Raw genomic sequence first — 21,975 nt, forward strand, 5'->3', positions numbered from 1 at the left:
AACAAACACAGCTGAAAGTTTGTGTCATTTTATTTTGACATGAAAGTTAAAATCTGTAAATTAGAATCAGACGAGCAGAGAGAACAAAGTCACCCTGAGACCTGGATTACAGGGATTATATTACATGGATTGAAGAGCAGAGTTAAACAGAGAAGCATCAAACAGCAGAGTCTACATTTGACCTGATCCAGGACCATCCCAGTGAAACCACAACAACCACCAACAACACTGAGATCCTGGATCAGGTTCAGAGTCCAGACAGAGATCATCATCATCATCAGTCTGCTGAACACATGAAGCAGCTGCTTTTATAACATCAGACAGGACCAGGACCAGGAACAGACTCAGTTACTGGGAACCAGAATACGACCTGGAGAAAGAAGAAGAGACGAGGACACAGTCACCAACACTCTGAAAACACTTCATGGAAGCTGATTTTGATCAATACTAATGATCAGTAAAGTTTCATGTTTCAGGGCTTGGATCAGGACTGAGAGTCTTTTAAAAAAAACTACTAAAAAACTGGGTTTGACACATGAATGAAACTAACAGTGGTCTGAAAATAAACAAACTGGTCTACAACTGTGTGAAACTGGTTTAAACTGGTCTGAAACGGAATTTTAAAACATCGATATATATATAAAAATACTGATGTAAACCAGATCCAAACCAGTTTTAGACTCGTGTAATGTGGTTTGAGATTTAGACTGGTCTAAACTGGTTTCATTCTGGTCTAAACTGGTTTCAGGTATGAACTGGTCTGTGAGTGGGAGTTCTGACCTCGGGCCTTCCTCCTGTAGTAGATGAATCCAGCCAGAGATAAGATCAGACCCAGGATCAGTCCTGAGGCTCCGATGGCGAGCTTGTTCCTCTCTGACTCAGGCATGGACGGGTCTGAGGACACACAGGTGAGTCACACAGGTGTACATTCAGGTGTGTACAGGTGTGTAGATACAGACAGGTATTTACCCCAGTCAGTGATCAGAGGTTTCTCCAGGCTGGCGTGCTCCACCACACAGGAGATCTTCTCCCCAGACCTTCAACACAAACAAGCATTAGTGATTCTCTTACAGCTAAGAACTGGAACAGGAACTTATTTTAACCATCAAATCCAGGTAAAAAATTATATAAAGGATTCAATTCAATTCAGTTTTATTTATATAGCGCCAATCACAACAATAGTTGCCTCAAGGTGTTTTATATTGTAAGGTAGACCCTACAATAATACATACAGAAAACAACCCAACAATCATGTGACCCCTATGAGCAGCACTTTGGAGACAGTGGGAAGGAAAAAGTCCATCCCGCTGAACTCTAATAGGGTGATATGGTACTACAAGGTCATTAAGATAAGATGGGGCCTGATTATTTAAGACCTTGTATGTGAGGAGCAGGATTTTGAATTCTGGATTTAACAGGAAGCCAAACAGGAGAAATCTGCTCTCTCTTTCTAGTCCCTGTCAGGACTCTTGCTGCAGCATTTTGGATCAGCTGAAGGCTTTTCAGGGAGTTTTTTGGACTTCCTGATAATAATGAATTACAGTCGTCCAGCCTGGAAGTAATAAATGCATGAACTAGTTTTTCAGCGTCACTCTGAGACAGGATATTTCTAACTTTAGAGATGTTGCACAAATGGAAGAACGCAGTCTTACATATTTGTTTAATATGTGCGTTGAAGGACATGTCCTGGTCAAAAATTACTCCAAGGTTCCTCACAGTGTTACTGGAGGCCAAGGTAATGCCATCCAGGGTAAGAATCTGGTCAGGACTGATGCTCCACACTTGGACCTGACTCACCTGGGTGTGTACTCCAGGTGTGAGTGGGTCTGGTAGTACCAATCACCATCTGCCATCTCCTCAGTGGAAGTGACATCAGAGGTTATTTCCTTTCCATCTCTCAGCCAGCTCACTTTGATCTCACTGGGATAGAAGTCATAGACGCTGCAGACCAACATGGCGGGATGGTGACTGGAAGCAGGCTTCATGGAGTGAAGTTTGACAGTGGGTTGAACTAGAAGACAGTATTATTTTCTTTTATTATTAATATAAAATTTTCAGTGATGCACATAAATTAATAAATATTTTGTGATACATAAATATGTGGATGTGATATCAATTCATTTCATGAACTCAGACATGCACAGACAGTAATCAGTGAGAGGAGGAGGAGTGAGAAACAGCAGTTTAACTTTAACCCACAGAAGCATCAGCAAACTGTAAACTGCATCATTTTTGTTATGCTCAATCTCACAAATACAGCCTGCATGTTCTCATTCACAAAAAAGTTTTTTATTTAAATGTTTCAAAGGACTTCATATAAAATACAATATGAAATTAAACTGCTACTTTATTGTGGTGTTAGAGGTTTTTACAGGAAAATATGAATAGAAAACTTAAAAATATAAAAAAATAATAATAATAATAATAATGAAAATTGACATTAAAAGTGTCAGTATGATTTTTATCTGTGGTTCTGAATACTGTCTGTCTCTGTTTCACCACCAGGGTGCAGCAGAGACTGCATTTCATTTTTTTAAAAGACTACTTATTATTGAATTTAATGAATAAAGACAAAGCACAGTGACAAATAAGTTAAAGTGTTTAATGTGTAAATTCTGTTAATACAGTAGTTTTAAAGCAGCATCCTTCAAACTAACTGTGTGCAGTCAGTGAGTGATTCAGAGTGTCAGTCAGAGTGAGGTTAACATGAACACCTGATGATGTCACACAGACCAGCACACTCACCTGATTTAGACAGAGGGTTGCTGTACCAGATACCAATGTTGTGTTGGCAGTACCTCTCCTTCTGAGCTGTCCATCTAGCCACCTCTCCTGGTAGATTGTTCCGGTAGTCTGCCTGCTTCACTCCGTACTCAGTGTATCCCACAAACTTCCCCAAACTGCTGCTGAACCTGAAAATCTCCAACTTGTTGTAATATTCAGAGTAGATGAACTCGATGTCCTTCAGCTCAGTGGAGCTAAACTGACAGCGCTGCACATAATAATTCAAAAACGCATCTGAGAACAAACAGAATCACATTCACTGTCAAAGTGTGGACTGATCTGAGATCAGAGTATTGATCAGTATCTTCAGCCACATCATTGCTTAGGGTATTGATGAGTGATCAGTGTATTAATAAGTGTATTGATAGTACCTGCTGTGCTGAGGCTGATGAAGAGGAGGCTGAGGCAGAGGAAGGATGAAGCCATGTTCCTGAGTTCTCCTGACAAACTGACTCAGTCTGACTGAGAGCTGCTCTAAAAACAGAGAAGAGGTCACATGACCACAGCATCAGCTGTTACCAGGAAGAACTCTGTGACACCAGCTCACACTCTTCATCATCACAGAGTAACATTTAGTAGTCAGAGACTTTCCACTATTATTATTTCACATGTACAGCAGCTTTACTTTGATGAAAGATGTTTAAGTGTGAAATCATACTATACAACATGTGGATGCAACTATAGATTACATAGTAATGAACTTAATATATTAATAAGCATCAGTCAAATATCTTGCAGGTTTAATTACAAAAACAAAAAAGCTGACATGAGGCTCGAGGCATCATTACATTTAGGTTCATTTTCATTTATTTTAGTCCAAAAATGAAATCGGACCCAAACACCACAGTTCCATGAAATCATTCTGACCATGAGGCCATAAGACACTTCAGTGAGTGTCACATATTTGTTTCAAGGCTCAAGGTCAGCTGTGCTGTTATGTGTTACTGTATCACAAAGGTAAACAGCAGCACTTGTTGTACTGGATCGTGTTGCTACAGACAGCTGGAGACAGTTTTAGTTTCAGAGGACGGCTGAAGGATGTTCTCAGAGAAGATGAGAAGATCTGCAGCAAACCCACAAACAGGATGAGCATCTGAACATAGACGAGGATTTGAACCAGAAGTCTCAGTGTGGATCCATCAGACCTGTTCCTCTAATCCAGTCCAGTTCTTGTCATTTTCATACCTCAGCCTTTCCTCCCGTGTCACTTCTTCTCCCTGACAGCCACCCTTCACTGAGACATTTCTGATGAGGCTTCAGTAAACAGCAGAAAGTCATGTCTCAGGTCCTGTGTCGGGTCTTTCAGATCCTGTTCTCCAGAGGCCTCACACTTCTTCTTCTTCTATCCAGCTTCCTCAGGATTTTAAGCACACACTGAGATATGCAGTTTTCAGCTAACACTTCTTTGGGAATCCGTTTGTTAGAGAAAAAATACTATTTTCATATTAAAATGTTTTTTCTTTGGTATTTTACACAGATTAAACTAAAGAAATAGGACCAATGTTTGTGTGACAGGGTGCTGGGAACAAAGAGCCTACAGGTACCATTTCAGACTGGTTCTTTGCTCAGTGGTCTGTTATGTGCAGACTCCAGTGGCGTGTCTAGAAAATTTTTGTTGGGGGGGCCAGGTAGGGGCACAGATTCAAATCAAATCAAATCAAATCAAATCACTTTTATTGTCACATCACATGTGCAGGCACACTGGCACAGCACATGCGAGTGAAATTCTTGTGTGCGAGCCCCACAAGCAACAGAGATGTGCAAACACAACAACACATACGAGCAAAATACAAGAATGGCCAACCTGAAACTAATAAATATATGTACAATATATAATAGTGTATGCATTTCTGGATGTGTATACTAAATGTTTTCCTACGTGTGTGTGTGTGTGTGTGTGTGTGTGTGTGTGTGTGTGTGTGTGTGTGTGTGTGTGTATGTATACACATTTTTACAAATTAAATAGTAAAAAAATAAAATAAAATAATAATAATAATAATAAAATATATAAAATATACAGAGTTGAATATGTGCAAAACAAGTGGCATTTATATACAGTGTGGAGATTTGGAGAAGGGTGGCAGATGTAATTGGCAGATAATGTTAAAAACAATTCTACCAACCGTTCACCATAATTCAATAACCCTGTAAACCTAATAACATCAATAACATCAATATTTGCATAGTATTTTTACTGACATGTAGTGCACATATGTTTTGGGCAAAAACATTTTTGAATATAAAATACGAACATTTGTAACAAACAATTGACAAATTAGCCAATGCAAAACTTTATCTGCCTGTTAAAAAAAGAAGATAATCTTCTCACAAACTGGTGTTTGATTTTGAAACAGGAAAAAAGTGGGGAAACAACTGAAAAGACTAATATTTGAATAAAACCTGAAAGCAAGTAAATACTTTCTATGCTGCCTTATGGTAAACTTTGGTAATATTGATAAAGAACAACACTGGCTGATGATGAAATACAGACAGCTGGCACGGTGACACTGCCAGTATTAACCTGCAGGGCTGGACTGGGACAGAAAATCGGGCATTTTGACTACAGACCGGCCCCCCAGGTATTAAAGCCATAAAGACTTTGACTGAAAACAAACGCTGTTGTGACCCATATGGAAAAGAAATAGTAAAAACTTATATGATTTACTCATGAAAGTGGCCACTTTCTCATTACTTTCATATATTGTTTTAGTAAGTATCCAAAACATACAAGTTTCACTATATAATTTTTCAAGGGATCTTATATCTGTTTTTACTCTTGTATGCTTTTCATACAAGTTTCACACAAGACAGATACAAACTTTATAAGATTTATATATATCTTTTCCATATGTACACTGTCTTGTTGGTATATGTATGTGTTAAAAGTCCGCTTGTTCACTGTAGCTGGTTTATACTACGTTACCCATGATGCACCTCGGTATCTGTACTTCCGGTTGGGAACGTGTTCAGCGCAGCGCTGCACAGATGAGAGGTGTGTCGGAGGAGTAACGTATTAACGTGCATTCGGTGTGAGTTAATACTGCGTGCGTGCTTACCATGTGAGTATTGTAAGATGAGAGTGAGGCTTGTTGACTTTATCTGTGTAATTTGCTATCGCTAAGAGGCTAGTCCCGTTGCTATCGCTAAGAGGCTAGTCTCGTTGCTATCGCTAAGAGGCTAGTCCCATGGCTATCGCTAAGATGCGTTTTGTTTGGCCTACTACAGGCAGCCTTGTGTTCAGCCCATATTTCATTCCATATACGACTTACTGTCAAGCATTGTGGTAGGTGGATGTAACTATTTACTATGTTTATTCTCTGAATCGTTGCAATCTGCAGAGGTCTGGTTTGCCAATGTATATACAAGCCAGAAATTCATTTATGGTCTTAGGGTGCCATCTAGTGGCCATGAGGTTATGGCAGATTGTATAACATTACCCTGGAAACTCACAGTACTGTATAAGGGGTACACTGCTATCCATAGTGGTTAATACAAATGTTTGTTCTTTCTGTTTACAGATGACCACACACACATACCCATATACACACTCACACCCCCGTTACCTGCATGTGAATACTGTAATGCCTCCCTACCAACGCTGTACATCCTGTTGATGTCATCTGCCACCTCTTTAGTAAAGTTATTTGAACTACATCACTGTGGAGTACCATTCCTTCTGACCGAGGACGACTCAGTTGAAGCGTGATCGGCAATCAGTGCAAACATACATTACAAGTGGTCCTTCGAGCCGGATTCGCCTTGGCTGAGTTAATGAGATGGCAAACCCTCAGGATAGAGGTGCATCGAGTAGCCCCCGTCCAACGCGGGAGAAGAAACTTCCAGTACATCTGGTGGACTATGAGCACAACCTAACTGAGCCATCTAGCGCTCCAAGTAGTTCAAGCAGCTCCGACTATGAAGAGGATGAGAGATGGCAGAAGATGGAATCAGTTTGGAGCAGTGTCCTCCAACACATGACTCAACTGCAAGTGTCTATGGAGGAAACTCGTGGGACACTACTGAAGCGGGTGGAGCGTTTGGAGCAAGCTTCTAAACCTGGCAGTCCTCTTCCCCCAGAAACAGGAGCGTTAGAACAACCCCAACATATTTCCTCCATAACAGAAGTTGCACCACTACAACCTAGCAATGAGGTGTTACATGACACCACAACACCGGCGAACATGCCGACGCCAGTGGAAACATCTGCTCCATCACCTCCCCGTAAAGCGAGCCTTCACATTCAGCCAGTGCTGCACCCTGCCACTTATGTAGCTGCATCGACGCCACTCAGGAGACCTGGGCGATGCACTGCTGAACCCTTCTCATATCAGCGATCGGAACATCAGCTCCTGATAAACAGGCCATGCCAGGTGCAGCTATTACATTCTGCATCCCCAGCTGATCAGCCACTACAACATGCTCATCTTTCAGTGCACCAGCTATCACAGGCTGTGGACCCAATGAGTCTGCAGCAGATGTCACATCCCGCTGCTCCTGTCTTCCAAGTCAGACATCCAGCTAATCCTGTGTACTTGCAGCAACCTTCACGTCCACCAGCGCCTGTGACCCAGCCATCACAGTGGACAGAAGCTCATCGCCCTGTGCCCACCATACTGCATCCTGAAGCTGTGCCTGATCCAGCTGGCAAGTACTATGTTCCTTATCCCTCAGGCAGTAACTATTCATCATCTTCCTCTGCTGAACACCATAATCCACAGGTTGCCACAACTCACCCAGCAGGAACGCCTCTACCAAACCTGATGGAGATGATGGTGGCATCTTCATACGGCATCCCAAAGCCTAAGCTGGTGATCTTCCGGTCGGGGAGAGAGAGTGACTTTGCCTTATTGAAGAAAGGGCTGGACAGCACCTTAGGGCCACATTCTCATCTGGGAGAAGATTACAAGTATCAGGTCCTACTAGATCATCTAGAGCATCCCAGCGCCCTACAGGTAGCCAAGCGCTACATTCACGACCGCACTCCCTACACTAGTGCAATGAGGGCGCTAGAGCAGAGGTATGGACAGCCAAGGCAGTTAGTCCAAAGTGAGCTTAGCACTATATTAAACTGCCCCCCTATTAGAGCCGGAGATTCTCAAGCTATTGAAGACCTCTCCCTCTCGGTGTCCAGCCTGGTTGGGCTTCTCAGTACCATGGATGAAGTAGCAGCCAGTGAGCTTCATTGTGGTTCACATGTGGACAGACTGCTTACTAAGCTCCCTCTGAACTACAGGGACAACTTCATCGAGTACTGTATCACCCGGGGGATCATCCGCAGTGGCAGCAGCCGAACATACAATATGTACGACTTCTCAGAATGGCTCGAACGGAAATCCCAAGTCCTTCAGCTATCCAGACAAGCCTCTCAAATGCCCCCGGACAAGCCACGTCCAGAGAAGAACCTACTCAAAGCCTCAGCAGGGCTCAAGCCACACAACAGATCTGCCTCCATCTACTACGGCCCAAATCTAGCCCAAGCCAAGCTAAACCAGGAGGGAGAATCTACAGCTCCAGATCCGACAATCCAACCTAAGAAGAAACAGAAGTTCAAACCTTATTGTCCATACTGCGAAGGGACAGAGCATTATCTGAATGGCTGTGATGGATTCAAAAGGCTAGACCTCAAAGCTATGGCTACCTGGATTACCGAGAAGGCCAAATGCTGGCGCTGTGGCCGTAAACATTCTCCAGAGCAGTGTACTCTGAAGAAGCCGTGCAGCACCTGTGGTGACCAGCATTTGTTGGTGCTCCATGACCTGGTTGAGGCCAAGAAGCGGGACCCTAACATACTAACTGTGAGTACTAGTATGGTCTACCTAGACTATTCAAGTCACTCAGGTCGTGTTATGCTTAAGGTAGTACCAATCCAACTACATCATGGGGGAAAATCACTGGATACATTTGCTGTGCTCGATGACGGCTCAGAGAAGACTGTTGTGCTTCCAGCGGCAGTTACATCTCTAGGTTTGGAACAGGAGGAAGCAACACTCTCACTGAGAACTATCCGTCGAGATGTAATCCAGATGAAGGGAGGCTTTGTCTCATTTCAGGTGTCACCAAGGGCTAAGCCCAAAGTGAGGTACAAAGTAACACATGCCTTCACAGCCCAACAACTGAGCCTAGCTACTCAGTCATGTCCAGCTGAACAGCTAAAGAAGAAGTATCTTCACTTACAGAAAGTCCAGATTGAGGGATTTAACCAGATCCAACCTTTGGTGCTGATTGGCTCAGATAACGCTCATCTCATCACCCCTGTCCGCCCCGTCCTTCGGGGGTCGTCCAAAGGGCCAGTAGCTATCTGCACCAAGCTCGGATGGGCCATCCAGGGGCCGGCCAGTAGTATGCCTACATCTGAGGGGGACCTGCAGTGCCTGAACATGTGCCTTTCTCCTGCAGAGGCCGTGCATCAAGATGTGAAGCGTTTGTGGCAACTAGATGCTCCCCCCTACAGGACAGAGAAGGAGGTCACACGGTCAAAGGAGGACAGAGAGGCGGTAGCTATGTTGGAGACAAAGACTATCAGAGTCCCAGTAGACAGTGTCGAGAGATACGCCACTCCGCTGCTGAGAAGAAGGGACTTTCCACGGATGTGTGTCTCTCCTGAAGCAGTAAAAGGCCTCCTCAGATCCACCGAACGTAAGCTGGCCAAGAATCCTGATCTGACCCTCACATACAGCCAGGAGATCCACAGGTTAGTAGATTCTGGTTATGTTGTTAAGCTGAGCCCAGATGAGACACATAGCCCTTCCGAGTCATGGTATGTACCCCACCACATGGTACATCACAATAATAAGGCTAGGGTGGTCTTCAACTGTTCGTTTGAGTTTCAGGGGGCCGTCCTGAACCACTACCTCTTACCAGGACCTCCCTTGGGGCCCACTCTGCTGGGGGTATTACTCCGCTTCCGCCAACACCCTGTAGCCGTGAGTGGAGATATCAAAGCCATGTTTCACCAGATTCGGCTGCTCCCAGAGGACTGTCCTCTACTACGGTTTCTGTGGAGGGATTGTGAAACTGACCGGCCCCCAGACGTATATGAGTGGAGAGTTTTGCCCTTCGGAACGACATGTAGCCCCTGTTGTGCTATTTACGCCCTACAGAGACATGCAAGGGAGCACGAAGACACCCACAAGGACATCTGTGACTCTGTCCACACAGCCTTCTATGTGGATAACTGTTTACAGTCCCTATCCAACCCAGAAGAGGCAAAGCAGCTCATCGACTGAATGAGAGATTTACTCATTCAAGGAGGATTCGAGATACGTCAGTGGGCGAGCAACGTGCCCGAAGTAGTTGCTCACCTGCCCGCTTCAGCTAGATCAGAGAGCTGCGAGCTTTGGCTGAACTTCAAAAGTCTCGACCCACAAGAGTCAACATTAGGACTCAGCTGGCACTGCCCGACAGATGTCCTGGGGTATAAGCACCGCCCTATAACCTACTCCACGGTCACGCTGCGCAACGTGTACAAGGTACTAGCTACCCAGTATGACCCCCTAGGTTATATTTGTCCCTACACTACAAGGGCCAAGCTGATTGTACAGGCCCTGTGGAGCACAGAGAGAGGATGGGATGAGCCCATCGAAGGGAATCTACTTCAGTCCTGGCTTGAGTGGGAAGGTGAACTGTCACACCTTCAGCATGTCACCATTCCCCGCTGCTACACTCCTTCTCACAACTCCAGCAATGTGACATACGAGGCTCACATATTCTGTGACGCATCAGAAAAGGCGTATGGGGCTGTGGCTTATCTCCGAGTAATCGATCAACAACTGCCCATCGCCACATCATTCCTGATGGCTCGCTCCAGAGTGGCCCCACGTAAACAGGTGTCAATACCCCGGCTGGAGCTTTGCGCAGCGCTCACAGGGGCCCAATTGGCCAAATTACTCCAGACAGAGCTCACCATCCTCCTGAAATCGATCTACCTGTGGACAGACTCCACAACGGTGCTGCAGTGGATCCAGTCTAGTTCCTGTCGCTATAAGGTATTTGTGGGGACTAGAATCTGTGAAATACAGGAGCTGACATCTCCTGAACAGTGGCGGTATGTGACCTCTGACCTCAATCCTGCTGATGACATCACCAGAGGGAAACATCTCGCTGACCTAACTGTCCGCAATCGTTGGTCACATGGTCCACCCTTTCTGTCACAAACTGCTGACACTTGGCCTAAGTTGCCAACAGAGTTCCCGGCATGCAGTGAGGCAGAGCTCAGGAAGACTGCATTCTGTGGGCACGTTTCTGCATCCCCGACTTTACCGGATCCAACACAGTATGCCACGCTAGATGAGCTGATTGCTGCTACCTACCAGACCCAACACGGGGCGGCTGACGCTCCTATTACAGCAGCGGAGCAACTAGAAACCAAAACCATGCTGCTTCGCTCGGCACAGACTGACAGCTTCTCAGAGGAGGCTCGAGCCCTCCAGATCGGGCACCCAGTCCGCTCAGACAGCCGTCTTAGCGTGCTGTCCCCTGAATATGACAGTCTTACCGGTCTCATCAGAGTCGGAGGCCGCCTCCGTCGAGCTGCCGACTTAGATCCAGACAGTATTCATCCCATTGTATTAGCAGCTGAACATCCCCTGACCAAGCTCATCATAAAAACTTATGATGACCAGCTCCTTCATCCAGGTGCAGAGAGGCTGTTTGCGGAAATACGGCGCACCTATTGGATTCTCAGAGGACGTCAAGCCATTAAGAAGCATCAGCACCAGTGTGTGGACTGTAGGAGATGGCGCGCCTCACCTTCTACACCCAAAATGGCTGACTTACCTTCATCGCGGCTGAGACTCTATAAGCGGCCGTTCTGGTCAACGGGCGTAGACTGTTTTGGGCCATACACGATAAAGATAGGTCGTAGAAGAGAGAAACGCTGGGGAATCATCTACAAGTGTCTTACAACCAGATGCGTGCACCTTGATCTCCTCCCTAGTCTTGACACCGATTCCTTCCTTATGTCATTACGCAGATTTATTGCACGCCGAGGAAAGCCGTACGAGATGTGGTCTGATCGAGGGACCAATTTCAGAGGTGGGCACAGAGAACTCCAAACGGCGTTTGAAAACATGGAGCCGGACCTCAAGCAGCAACTGGCTAAGCAGACTATCAACTTCTGCTTCAATCCCCCACACTCTCCTCATTTCGGAGGAGCATGGGAAAGGGAAATCAGAGCAGTGAAGTCAGCTCTGCAAGTGGTCCTGAAGGACCAAGTTGTGGTGGAAGAAGTCCTACTCACTGCTCTCATAGAGGTTGAGGGCATTTTGAACTCAAAGCCGCTTGGCTATGCATCGGCTGACATAGCTGACCCAGATCCCATCACACCAAATCTTCTCTTGATGGGGCGGCATGATTCGGCACTACCCCAGGCAGCTTACGGCCCCTCAGGCACTCTTTCTAACAGAAGATGGAGGCACAGTCAGGTCATCAGCGACCACTTCTGGAAGCGGTTCATACAGAACTACCTCCCAGGACTGCAACTCCGACAGAAATGGAGGAGGTCCACTGACAACATGGCTGTGGGACAAGCTGTTATGATTGTGGACTGTAACTTGCCTAGAGGCCTTTGGCCTGTGGGTACCATTGCCAAAGTTTTCCCAGGGATTGATGGCGTTGTTCGAGCTGCCGAGGTCAAGGTTAAAGACAGTACCTATGTTCGCCCGGTAACTAAGTTGGTGGAACTTCCCAAAGTTCCTGAGGACTCAAATGACACTGTTTCAAAATAGAAGGACTCTAGCGGGAGTGTATTTGCCTACAAATACAGGGGCGGCTGTTAAAAGTCCGCTTGTTCACTGTAGCTGGTTTATACTACGTTACCCATGATGCACCTCGGTATCTGTACTTCCGGTTGGGAACGTGTTCAGCGCAGCGCTGCACAGATGAGAGGTGTGTCGGAGGAGTAACGTATTAACGTGCATTCGGTGTGAGTTAATACTGCGTGCGTGCTTACCATGTGAGTATTGTAAGATGAGAGTGAGGCTTGTTGACTTTATCTGTGTAATTTGCTATCGCTAAGAGGCTAGTCCCGTTGCTATCGCTAAGAGGCTAGTCTCGTTGCTATCGCTAAGAGGCTAGTCCCATGGCTATCGCTAAGATGCGTTTTGTTTGGCCTACTACAGGCAGCCTTGTGTTCAGCCCATATTTCATTCCATATACGACTTACTGTCAAGCATTGTGGTAGGTGGATGTAACTATTTACTATGTTTATTCTCTGAATCGTTGCAATCTGCAGAGGTCTGGTTTGCCAATGTATATACAAGCCAGAAATTCATTTATGGTCTTAGGGTGCCATCTAGTGGCCATGAGGTTATGGCAGATTGTATAACATTACCCTGGAAACCCACAGTACTGTATAAGGGGTACACTGCTATCCATAGTGGTTAATACAAATGTTTGTTCTTTCTGTTTACAGATGACCACACACACATACCCATATACACACTCACACCCCCGTTACCTGCATGTGAATACTGTAATGCCTCCCTACCAACGCTGTACATCCTGTTGATGTCATCTGCCACCTCTTTAGTAAAGTTATTTGAACTACATCACTGTGGAGTACCATTCCTTCTGACCGAGGACGACTCAGTTGAAGCGTGATCGGCAATCAGTGCAAACATACATTACAGTATGATTTCTATACATTTTACGTCAGATAAAAACTTTGGTTGTAAGATTCAGATAATTATTTTTTAAAAGTGAGACATTTTAAATGAGAATAAGAAAGAAAAGTATTTCTTTGTGCCCCCCTCTCCCTGTTAATGCCCTACCTGGCCCCCTGGCAACACATTGCTAGACCCGCCCCTGCACAGTTACCAGCTGTCAGCTGCTTAGAAAAGGATCCTGGTGTTATTTGTCTCTCAGAAACAGTTCATAACTTCAACTCATCCATGTCACCTAAAAGGTAAACCTGTTTCTCCATCACCTGCTCAGCTCTGATGATTCAGTAAGGACATCTCCTGGTTTCATCTTCATGTTTCCCTCTCACCACATATCCAAACCGACATCATGACCAGCAGCTTTACAGCTGTGGCTCCAGCAAACATCAGCTGATACTAGAAATTAATATTAAATACATTCTAACAACAGCTGATCGAGCTTAAACGTGCTGCTGTTGTTTAGCGCGACATCCGCTGGTTTCCTCTTTCGGCGCAAAGTGGGCGATAAACAAACGAGAGAGAAAAGCCGATCAGCTGATCATTGATCAGTTTCATAATAGAAACAGGAGAGGGAGGGGAGAGAATGAGAGAAGCAGCGTAACGACAGAATAACTCCAGCTTTGTGTCTTTTTCCATTGTAGCTAAAGTTCGGGACAAACTGCGTCTCTTCTCAGCTCAATACGAAACGTGTAATATTTTCTCTGAATGAGGGACCATTCCATTTTTAAGGAGCCGTTGGCAACTCTACTAACTAACCTTATGAATAAAGTTCACTATCAGTAACATCATAGCAACCGAACAGCTGTATAAAAACTCCGTCAAGCTAGCTCACGCAGTACGAGTTATTGTAACTGACTGTAAAAAGTCAGCACAATGAAAATAAACTCCACCTAAACTTGGTTTATATCTGACCCAGATAGACTGCAGGTCATAACTTCTTACCTGAAGTTCAGTTCACCTGACACTCTCGGACCGGTGTTCCAGATCTACTGGCGTTTAGATCAACTGGCGTTGGTCGAACAGATGTGTGGCAGTCTTGCGTTTCAGTAGCTGCTACCGACAAACCAGCAAAAAAACGCCAAATGTGTCATCTGTGACACTTGTGAGGTTGTCTCAAACACACTCCGTCAGTCTTGATGCTGTTGAACAACAAAATGTTTAAAATGTGGCGAGTTTACCTGGTGATATCCTCATGCGCGACGCGATCGCGAAAACAGCAAACAAGTAACACCACGCCGTTGTTGTTCACAGGACAGCAAGAGTAAACGATCGGGAGACTCTTGTCGTCGTCATCGTTCCCCTCGCACGGTTTATTTCTCCGGTTTCAGCGTTTTTGCTTCACAACTACAGCGAGCTGTTTACTTTGTGCACTAACATGGAGTCGAGTCAACCAGCGCCACCTCTGGCCAAGTGCCACAGCCTACAGCCAGATCAACCTGTGACACACATCTGCAGCACGTTTGAATTTGTGTCATGCACATTTGTACCTTTCAATTGTGTCTGTTTGTGCGTCATGCAAACAAACCTTTGAAATGAATGAAATGATATCATGTATTTATTATCAGCCTACATTTGTACAAAATGCCAAATGACATACACATAAGAATCACCATCCTGATATCAATACTTTTGCCCATACGAAAAATGTCGTGAACACACTAATATTTCACCAGTGTTGTAACATCACATGTCGTTAGCGTAGTCTGTCTGTGTCTTCCCTCTGCAAACAAACATGTTAGAGTTGGTTGTGATATACAGTCTGCACAAGTGTGGTCAATCTAATAAACATTTATAAGGAGATGGCAGTTACTGTGAATGTACAGCAGGTGATTAGTAATAAACAGTCAGACAATGACCCTGACAATCTCATTCAATCTTGCAGATTTCTGTGGAAAGTGGTACCACACGGTGTGTGTGGACTTCCCCTGTGCAGAAGGCGACTACAAATGTTGTGGGTGCTAAATAAACAGAAACAAATGATCCCTGTTGTCTTTGCTTACTGATTGTTTTTAGTGTTGACAATCCACATTGCTGCCATTGCATCTTTCAACATGTTTGTGGGTAGATTTGGATGTACCAGGGGTAAGTGCAGCCACTCAGCCTCTACTCACTGTGATCATAGCAGCAGGTGCAGATGTGTCACAAGTTAATCTAGTAGTGGGCTATGGTCATGTGTTAGTGGTGGGAACAGTCATATCCACTCACTCTCACTGGCTGTTTATTACTAATCACTGTGTAACTGCTGTGAATTCACAGTAACTGCCGTCTCCTTACAAATCTTCATTAGATTAACCACACTTATACAGACTGTATATAACTCCAGCCATGTTGATGGATTGTCTATATTGGCTGGAAATATTCATTTTCAGGGAAAAGACACAGACAGACGATGCTTACAGGATGTGATGTGACAACACTAATGAAATATTGATGTGTCATATTTGTCCAAGGTGTATTTCATTGTTATGGAAAAAGAGAATATTAAAATCATGATGACCAATTGGAGTGGTGATTTCTATGACTTTGTGTATATAATTTGGAATTTTGTACAAATGTAGGCCAATAAGGAATATATGATATCATTTCATTCATTTCAAAGGTTTATTTGCATGACGCACAAACAGACACAATTGAAAGGTACAAATGTGCATGACACGAATTCAAACGTGGTGCAGATGTGTGTCACAGGTTGATCTGGCTGTAGGCTGTGGCACGTGGCCAGAGGTGGCGCTGGTTGACTCGACTCCATGTTAGTGCACAAAGTAAACTGCACGCTGTAGTTGTGAAGCAAAAACGCTGAAACCGGAGAAATAAACCGTGCGAGGGGAACGATAACGACGACAAGAGTCTCCCGATCGTTTACTCTTGCTGTCCTGTGAACAACAACGGCGTGGTGTTAATTGTTTGCTGTTTTCGCGATCGCGTCGCGCACGAGGATATCACCAGGTAAACTCGCCACATTTTAAACATTTTGTTGTTCAACAGCATCAAGACTGACGGAGTGTGTTTGAGACAACCTCACAAGTGTCACAGGTGACACATTTGGCGTTTTTTTGCTGGTTTGTCGGTAGCAGCTCCTGAAACGCAAGACTGCCACACATCTGTTCGACCAACGCCAGTTGATCTAAACGCCAGTAGATCTGGAACACCGGCAGCCGCCTCGGGTCTCTCCTCCTGCCTCCCCTTCCCTCATCCACCTGCTGCCTCTGTGGAAGCCCCGCCATAGCCACCACCAAACAACGGAGTTATTTTTACACATCGACCTGCATCTGGCCAATCCACCACCTCTCATTGTTCATGCCATTACAAAAAAAAAAAAAAAAAAATAAGTCAAATAAGCCCGATGGCCAGTCCAGCTATGTTAACCTGCAACCAAATCTGCAGCTCCATACAGCAATGTTACGACTTAGATTATATCTTATAACTCATAACTCTTATGTTAGCTGCCCTCTGTAGCATACTGTCTGAAATATTCCAATAATTCTTTAAGTGTTATTTTTTCCTTGGTATTCTAATTTCACCGAAGTTTACTAAACTCAACAAACTTAATATTACTTACCGGGACATTTATTCTGTCCTCATTTTCTTTCACCGAAAAATTGTTTCCTGCAGTGTTGTCCTTCGTGCTTGGCTCTCCTACCTTTGCTAACGTGATGCACATAGCGCAGAAGCCGATGCTGCATTCACTTACACTCGGATATCTGAGCTTCACCGTGAAAACATAATCGTACATTTGATATTTGATTGAATTTTATTGTTTTGCCTTTGGGGTGGCACCTGGGGTGGCCAGTCTGGTTGGGGGGGTGGCCTGTGCCCCCCCAGGCCACCCCGCTGGACACGCCACTGGCAGACACAACACTGATTCATTCCATCAGTTAAGAACATTTCTTTGTTCACCTTCAATAGTCATAATAACATTTAGAGTATTTTATATTTGGATTTAGTTGTTTATAAGGAGTGTGTTGAATTGATGTGAAGCAGATGTGTTCATTTCATACGTCAGACATGTTTCCACAGTCACACTTTATTGACAGAGCAGTGAAAAACAGCAGAGAAAACTCTGATTGGCTCTGCAGATAAAGATCATGTTTTTAACTGTTAAAAGAAGAATCATACAGAAAGCAATATTTTTAGATGTAAAATATCACATCATGATAGCATCGTGATGTTTACACAAACACATGAATGTCTGAAGGACAACAGGCTGAGGGTCTGTGTTTCATTCACTGAAGCATCATTTACAAAATGTCCTAACAGCTGGATTAAATCCCATTTTTATCTACACTCAAACACTGATGACATCATCACTGTGCGCCAATCAGCTGCACTCGTTTCCTTTGATGAGGAAGAAGGTTCCAGCAGCCACACCGAGCAGACCCACAGTCAGACCCACTCCACAGAACGCCGCCGGTCCAACTCCTGGATCAGACTGACCAGAGGCCTCCACATCTGGAGACACAAACACACAGAGAGATGAACCAAACATCTGGTGACAAATGGTCAGCTGACTGACTACAGTCAGCTATTAACATTAATATTGGCCCAAGTCTTGTCAACATCAGAAGAAAATGAAAATAAACAAGCACTATGTGAACTATACATCTGTCTTCAGCTGATTAAGCAGCGTTAGCTGTTTGGGCTCAGTCTTCTCCAAAGGAAGACAAAGATAGTTGTCTTTGTATTTCAGTCAGTGTGCTCACTTTAAATAAAGGGTTTATTTTCTCACCATAGAGTCTAGTTTCTGGTTTTGTCAGGGCCAGATGTTGCACTGCACAGCTGTAGATGTCTCCCTGCTGTGGGGTGAAGTCCAGTCTGGAGATCTGGGTGAAGGTCCCATCTTTGTTGGGATAGGGAACGTTGATGCTGGATCCTGTGACCTTCTGCTCGTTCTTGGTCCAGGAGACGTTGACAGGAGCAGGATAGAAACCAGTCACATGACAGATCAGAGTGTTATTCTCTCCAAACTCCACCTCATCTCTGGTGTAGATCGTCACACCTGAAGGAGCATCTGTGCACAAACACAAAGATTTGATGTATTTTACAGATCAAAAAGATCATTTCTAACAGATTTGTACTTCTAGGCATATATTTGAATAATATTCTGTTTATCTCAGTGCTGTGGGAGGGATTAGCACTGTTCTGAATATGAGAGTATTTATTTGATTTAAGAACCACTTTAGTTAAGGAATGACCGATGGAGGAACAGTATGTATGAGCCCAGTTTAAAAAACAAGCAAACAAACAAAAAAGCCACAACAAAAAACACTATGCCAGCATGACTACAAATCACCAAATTCTATTTGATTAAGAGATGAGATTAAGCAGGATACATTTTAATCTAACATGGATAGACTGGTCTTTAGCAATTGGTCTGGAAAAATATTTTCAAATAAACTCTGCTCTAATGGGGTGATATGGTACTATAAGGTCTTATCTTAATGACCTTGTAGTACCATATCACCCTATTAGAGCGCTCCGCTCTCGCTCTGCAGGCCTACTTGTTGTTCCTAGAGTATTTAAAAGTAGAATGGGAGGCAGAGCCTTCAGTTTTCAGGCCCCTCTTCTGTGGAACCAGCTTCCAGTTTGGATTCAGGAGACAGACACTATCTCTACTTTTAAGATTAGGCTTCAAACTTTCCTTTTTGCTAAAGCATATAGTTAGGGCTGGACCAGGTGACCCTGAATCCTCCCTTAGTTATGCTGCAATAGATGTAGGCTGCTGGGGGATTCCCATGATGCATTGAGTTTTTCCTTTCCAGTCACCTTTCTCACTCACTATGTATTAACAGACCTCTCTGCATTGAATCATATCTGTTATTAACCTCTGTCTCTCTTCCACAGCATGTCTTCATCCTGTCTTCCTTCTCTCACTCAGTTAATCAGGTACATGTTTTTATAAAAGATAAATAAACTGTTTTTGCTTTAATCATTAATCAGATCTCTTTATAAGGGCTATTCTATTTTATTCCTTTTACTTAAAGAAATATAATTAAAGATAATACCCCTGTATCATTGTGGTGATATTATATGGAAATTATTTACACATTACTCATGTGGTAATTTCCTGCAGCTAGTTTATGGATATGACCTTTATTTTTGCATTATTTCTACTGTTAAATGCTGTGATTAATAAATTATAGCTTGATTATTTGAAAACTACACATAAGCACCAACACTACAGTGAAACTGAGTTAAACAGTACTTGATTTATTGATCAGTAAATCTTTCTTTGTGTTGATGACGATGGAAGGATAATGATCACCAAGAGGGAAGCCCATTTAAGCACACAGAACTAAGGGCTGGTGTAAATGGGTGAATGAGGTATGTTGCATGAATGCACTTTAGGTGATCAGTTACGATAGAATAGTGCTATATATGAATTCGTCTGTTTACCAGTACAAACATTAACTCTGAGCACAGATTAAGTTCATTCTGCAAACTGCAGAGTGAGAAAACTTTAGAAATAAAGCTAGGAATGATATTTTATTCATACAGTATTAAAACAGATCAAGTGAAAAACATGTGCCCCTTAACGTTTCTTTCTAAGTTTCTTAGTTTGTTTGTAATTATTTCATTTACACATTTTTGTAGTTTTATTGCAGTTTCACGTATGACAGCACTGTTCTACATCCAGACACAAGGGGGCGCTCATTGTGCTGGCAGTACAGAGCAGTATTTTGGAACACAAAGAAAGAATAAACATCTGTGTTGTGAAGCTAACACTAGCTCAACATGTGTGTGTCTTCTGTTGTGTACTGAAGCAGAGGGTGAGGACACAGAGCAGTGGCCTCTGACTGCAGATTTAGAGAAGCTGCAGAACAAAATGTGAGCTTTGCTACTTTGTGTAGTTTAAGCAGCAGCACAGAAAACAAAGGTTAAGTGTTGTGTTTACCGTGCTCCAGAGGAATGTCCTTCATTGCATCACGTCTTATCTTCAGGTTGTTTTTGCAGACCTGTTGATTACCCACAGCTGCTTCATAAGTTCCTTCCCGGTAAGTCATAGGATCAATAAAAGGAGGCTGAGGGTAGATCATCTCCTGCTTGTTGAAGTCTGCGTAGGCAAGCTCTTCACCATCCAGTCCATACATCTTCTCTCCATCAGAGTCTGAACAGCCAGCGATACTAATGTCACTGTGCAGAGCTGAAACACATCAAACACTGATCAGTGACCTGATCAATGACCTGATCAATAAGCTGCTGTTTACAGAGACAAACTCACCGTCAGCAGAGACACAGAGGACACAGGAGAGGAAGAGGAGCAGCTCCTTCATCTTCATCAGCAGCTCTCTGACAGTTAAACTCTGTGTGTCTGTGTGTGAACCTCACAGAGTGTGTGTGAGAGTCTGTGAGTGAACTGAAAGTTGCAGCTGAGCTCTAACACACAGCAGCCAATCACAGAGCTCACAGTTCATGATGTCATCAGTGTCCAGGCAGACAGCAGCTGGAGGTGAACATGATCCGAGACAGACAGCACAATCAATAATCAATATTTATAGACTCTTCAAAATAAAGTTCAGCCTGGTAAATGTTTCAAAACAAATGATTGTTCTGAAACATTTACAAACAGATGCTGCAAAATATAATTTATTATATAAATAATTTCCAACATCAGACACTCTTAAATAAAATCCCTCTGACAAATTTATGTCACCTTCACACTTTTATTTTACTAAATGATTTATGTTTTATGGCACACAGTCTGCTGTGACTGATAAAGAATGAGCTGATCAGGTGTCAGAGTGCAGATGAGTGTTTCCCAGCGGTCCTCCACCTGCTGCTCACTCTTTTTAACTGACTGAGATTCATTTGTAGATGTGTTTGCTGAAAACAGTTGAGTCTGTTAAACGTATTAGCGGAAAATAAAACTGCTGAATTCTGATCCAAGTACGTTACAGAAACATCCTGTGAAAAAGGAAACTGACGGATAAATGTATAAGTCATCAAATTTATATGAACTTATAAACAGTCTGACTAAACTAACATGTAACTGTCACAGGCTTGATCAATGGAAGGACATAAGAACAGGAGGTCACATAACAAAGCCTTCTGGATATGTTATGTGGAGCGCTCTGAAGGAAACTAACCATGACCCCAACAAATCAAACCCCAAGCAGAGAGACAGTGATGCTAGCAGCCTTTATACCAGCTCAGATGTCACCTGCTTCACCTGTTGCAACTCTGCAAAGGAGGAAACAGCCTGTAACCCTCACAGTGAGACATAATGGAGGATGTTTTATTCTGATTAAGATTACTCTGATTACTCACACTGATTAAGTTTTGTTGTAGTTTAAAGGAGAATTACAACAGTTTTGTTACATTTGAACAAAATTATGAATATTTTGGTGACCTACAGCTTTGGTCTTGTTAAACTAAACCTCCTGTGGCCAGAGTTAGAATAATCTGGGTAAACTCGTGTTCATATGGCTTTTGCTTTATTTTGTGAATTGTGATTGGTTGTCCTGCTACTCCTCAGGAGACATACAGAGACTCGGATTCTTATTCTTTTAGTAAACTGTGAATTTAGACAGTATCT

General features: G+C 43.6%; 2 protein-coding genes and 2 long non-coding RNA genes across 5 annotated transcripts; 2 read left to right on the top strand and 2 right to left on the bottom strand.

The window, feature by feature from the left end:
- Positions 1-12: 12 nt before the first annotated feature.
- LOC146712332 (H-2 class II histocompatibility antigen, E-S beta chain-like) lies at positions 13-17,024 on the bottom strand. 2 transcript variants are annotated; one of them, XM_085452025.1, is made up of 7 exons: positions 17,002-17,024; positions 3,156-3,258; positions 2,746-2,992; positions 1,798-2,011; positions 970-1,037; positions 781-894; positions 13-370 (listed from the first exon to the last, which is right to left on the bottom strand). In XM_085452025.1, exons 1-7 carry the CDS (start codon positions 17,007-17,009, stop codon positions 345-347), a joined length of 780 nt encoding a protein of 259 aa, XP_085308151.1. In that variant the 5' UTR covers positions 17,010-17,024; the 3' UTR covers positions 13-344. The 2 variants fall into 2 exon arrangements, with proteins under 2 accessions (XP_085308151.1, XP_085308152.1); XM_085452026.1 differs by lacking the exon at positions 17,002-17,024 and having other exon boundaries at positions 2,746-3,018.
- LOC146712333 (uncharacterized) lies at positions 5,713-6,438 on the top strand. Its single transcript, XR_014919241.1, has 2 exons — positions 5,713-5,843; positions 6,303-6,438. It is a non-coding gene; the product is annotated as an uncharacterized LOC146712333 (long non-coding RNA).
- LOC146712334 (uncharacterized) lies at positions 12,610-13,331 on the top strand. The gene is made up of 2 exons (XR_014919242.1): positions 12,610-12,736; positions 13,196-13,331. It is a non-coding gene; the product is annotated as an uncharacterized LOC146712334 (long non-coding RNA).
- A 426-nt stretch (positions 17,025-17,450) lies between the features above and the next one.
- LOC146712335 (H-2 class II histocompatibility antigen, A-U alpha chain-like) lies at positions 17,451-20,774 on the bottom strand. The gene is made up of 4 exons (XM_085452037.1): positions 20,662-20,774; positions 20,335-20,583; positions 18,169-18,450; positions 17,451-17,891 (listed from the first exon to the last, which is right to left on the bottom strand). Exons 1-4 carry the CDS (start codon positions 20,717-20,719, stop codon positions 17,761-17,763), a joined length of 720 nt encoding a protein of 239 aa, XP_085308163.1. The 5' UTR covers positions 20,720-20,774; the 3' UTR covers positions 17,451-17,760.
- Positions 20,775-21,975: the final 1,201 nt, after the last annotated feature.

The sequence above is a fragment of the Copadichromis virginalis genome, linkage group LG3, assembly GCF_057382275.1.
Source record: "Copadichromis virginalis isolate Kocher_CV1m ecotype Utaka linkage group LG3, C_Virginalis_male_GT1.1, whole genome shotgun sequence".
NCBI lineage: Eukaryota > Metazoa > Chordata > Actinopteri > Cichliformes > Cichlidae > Copadichromis > Copadichromis virginalis.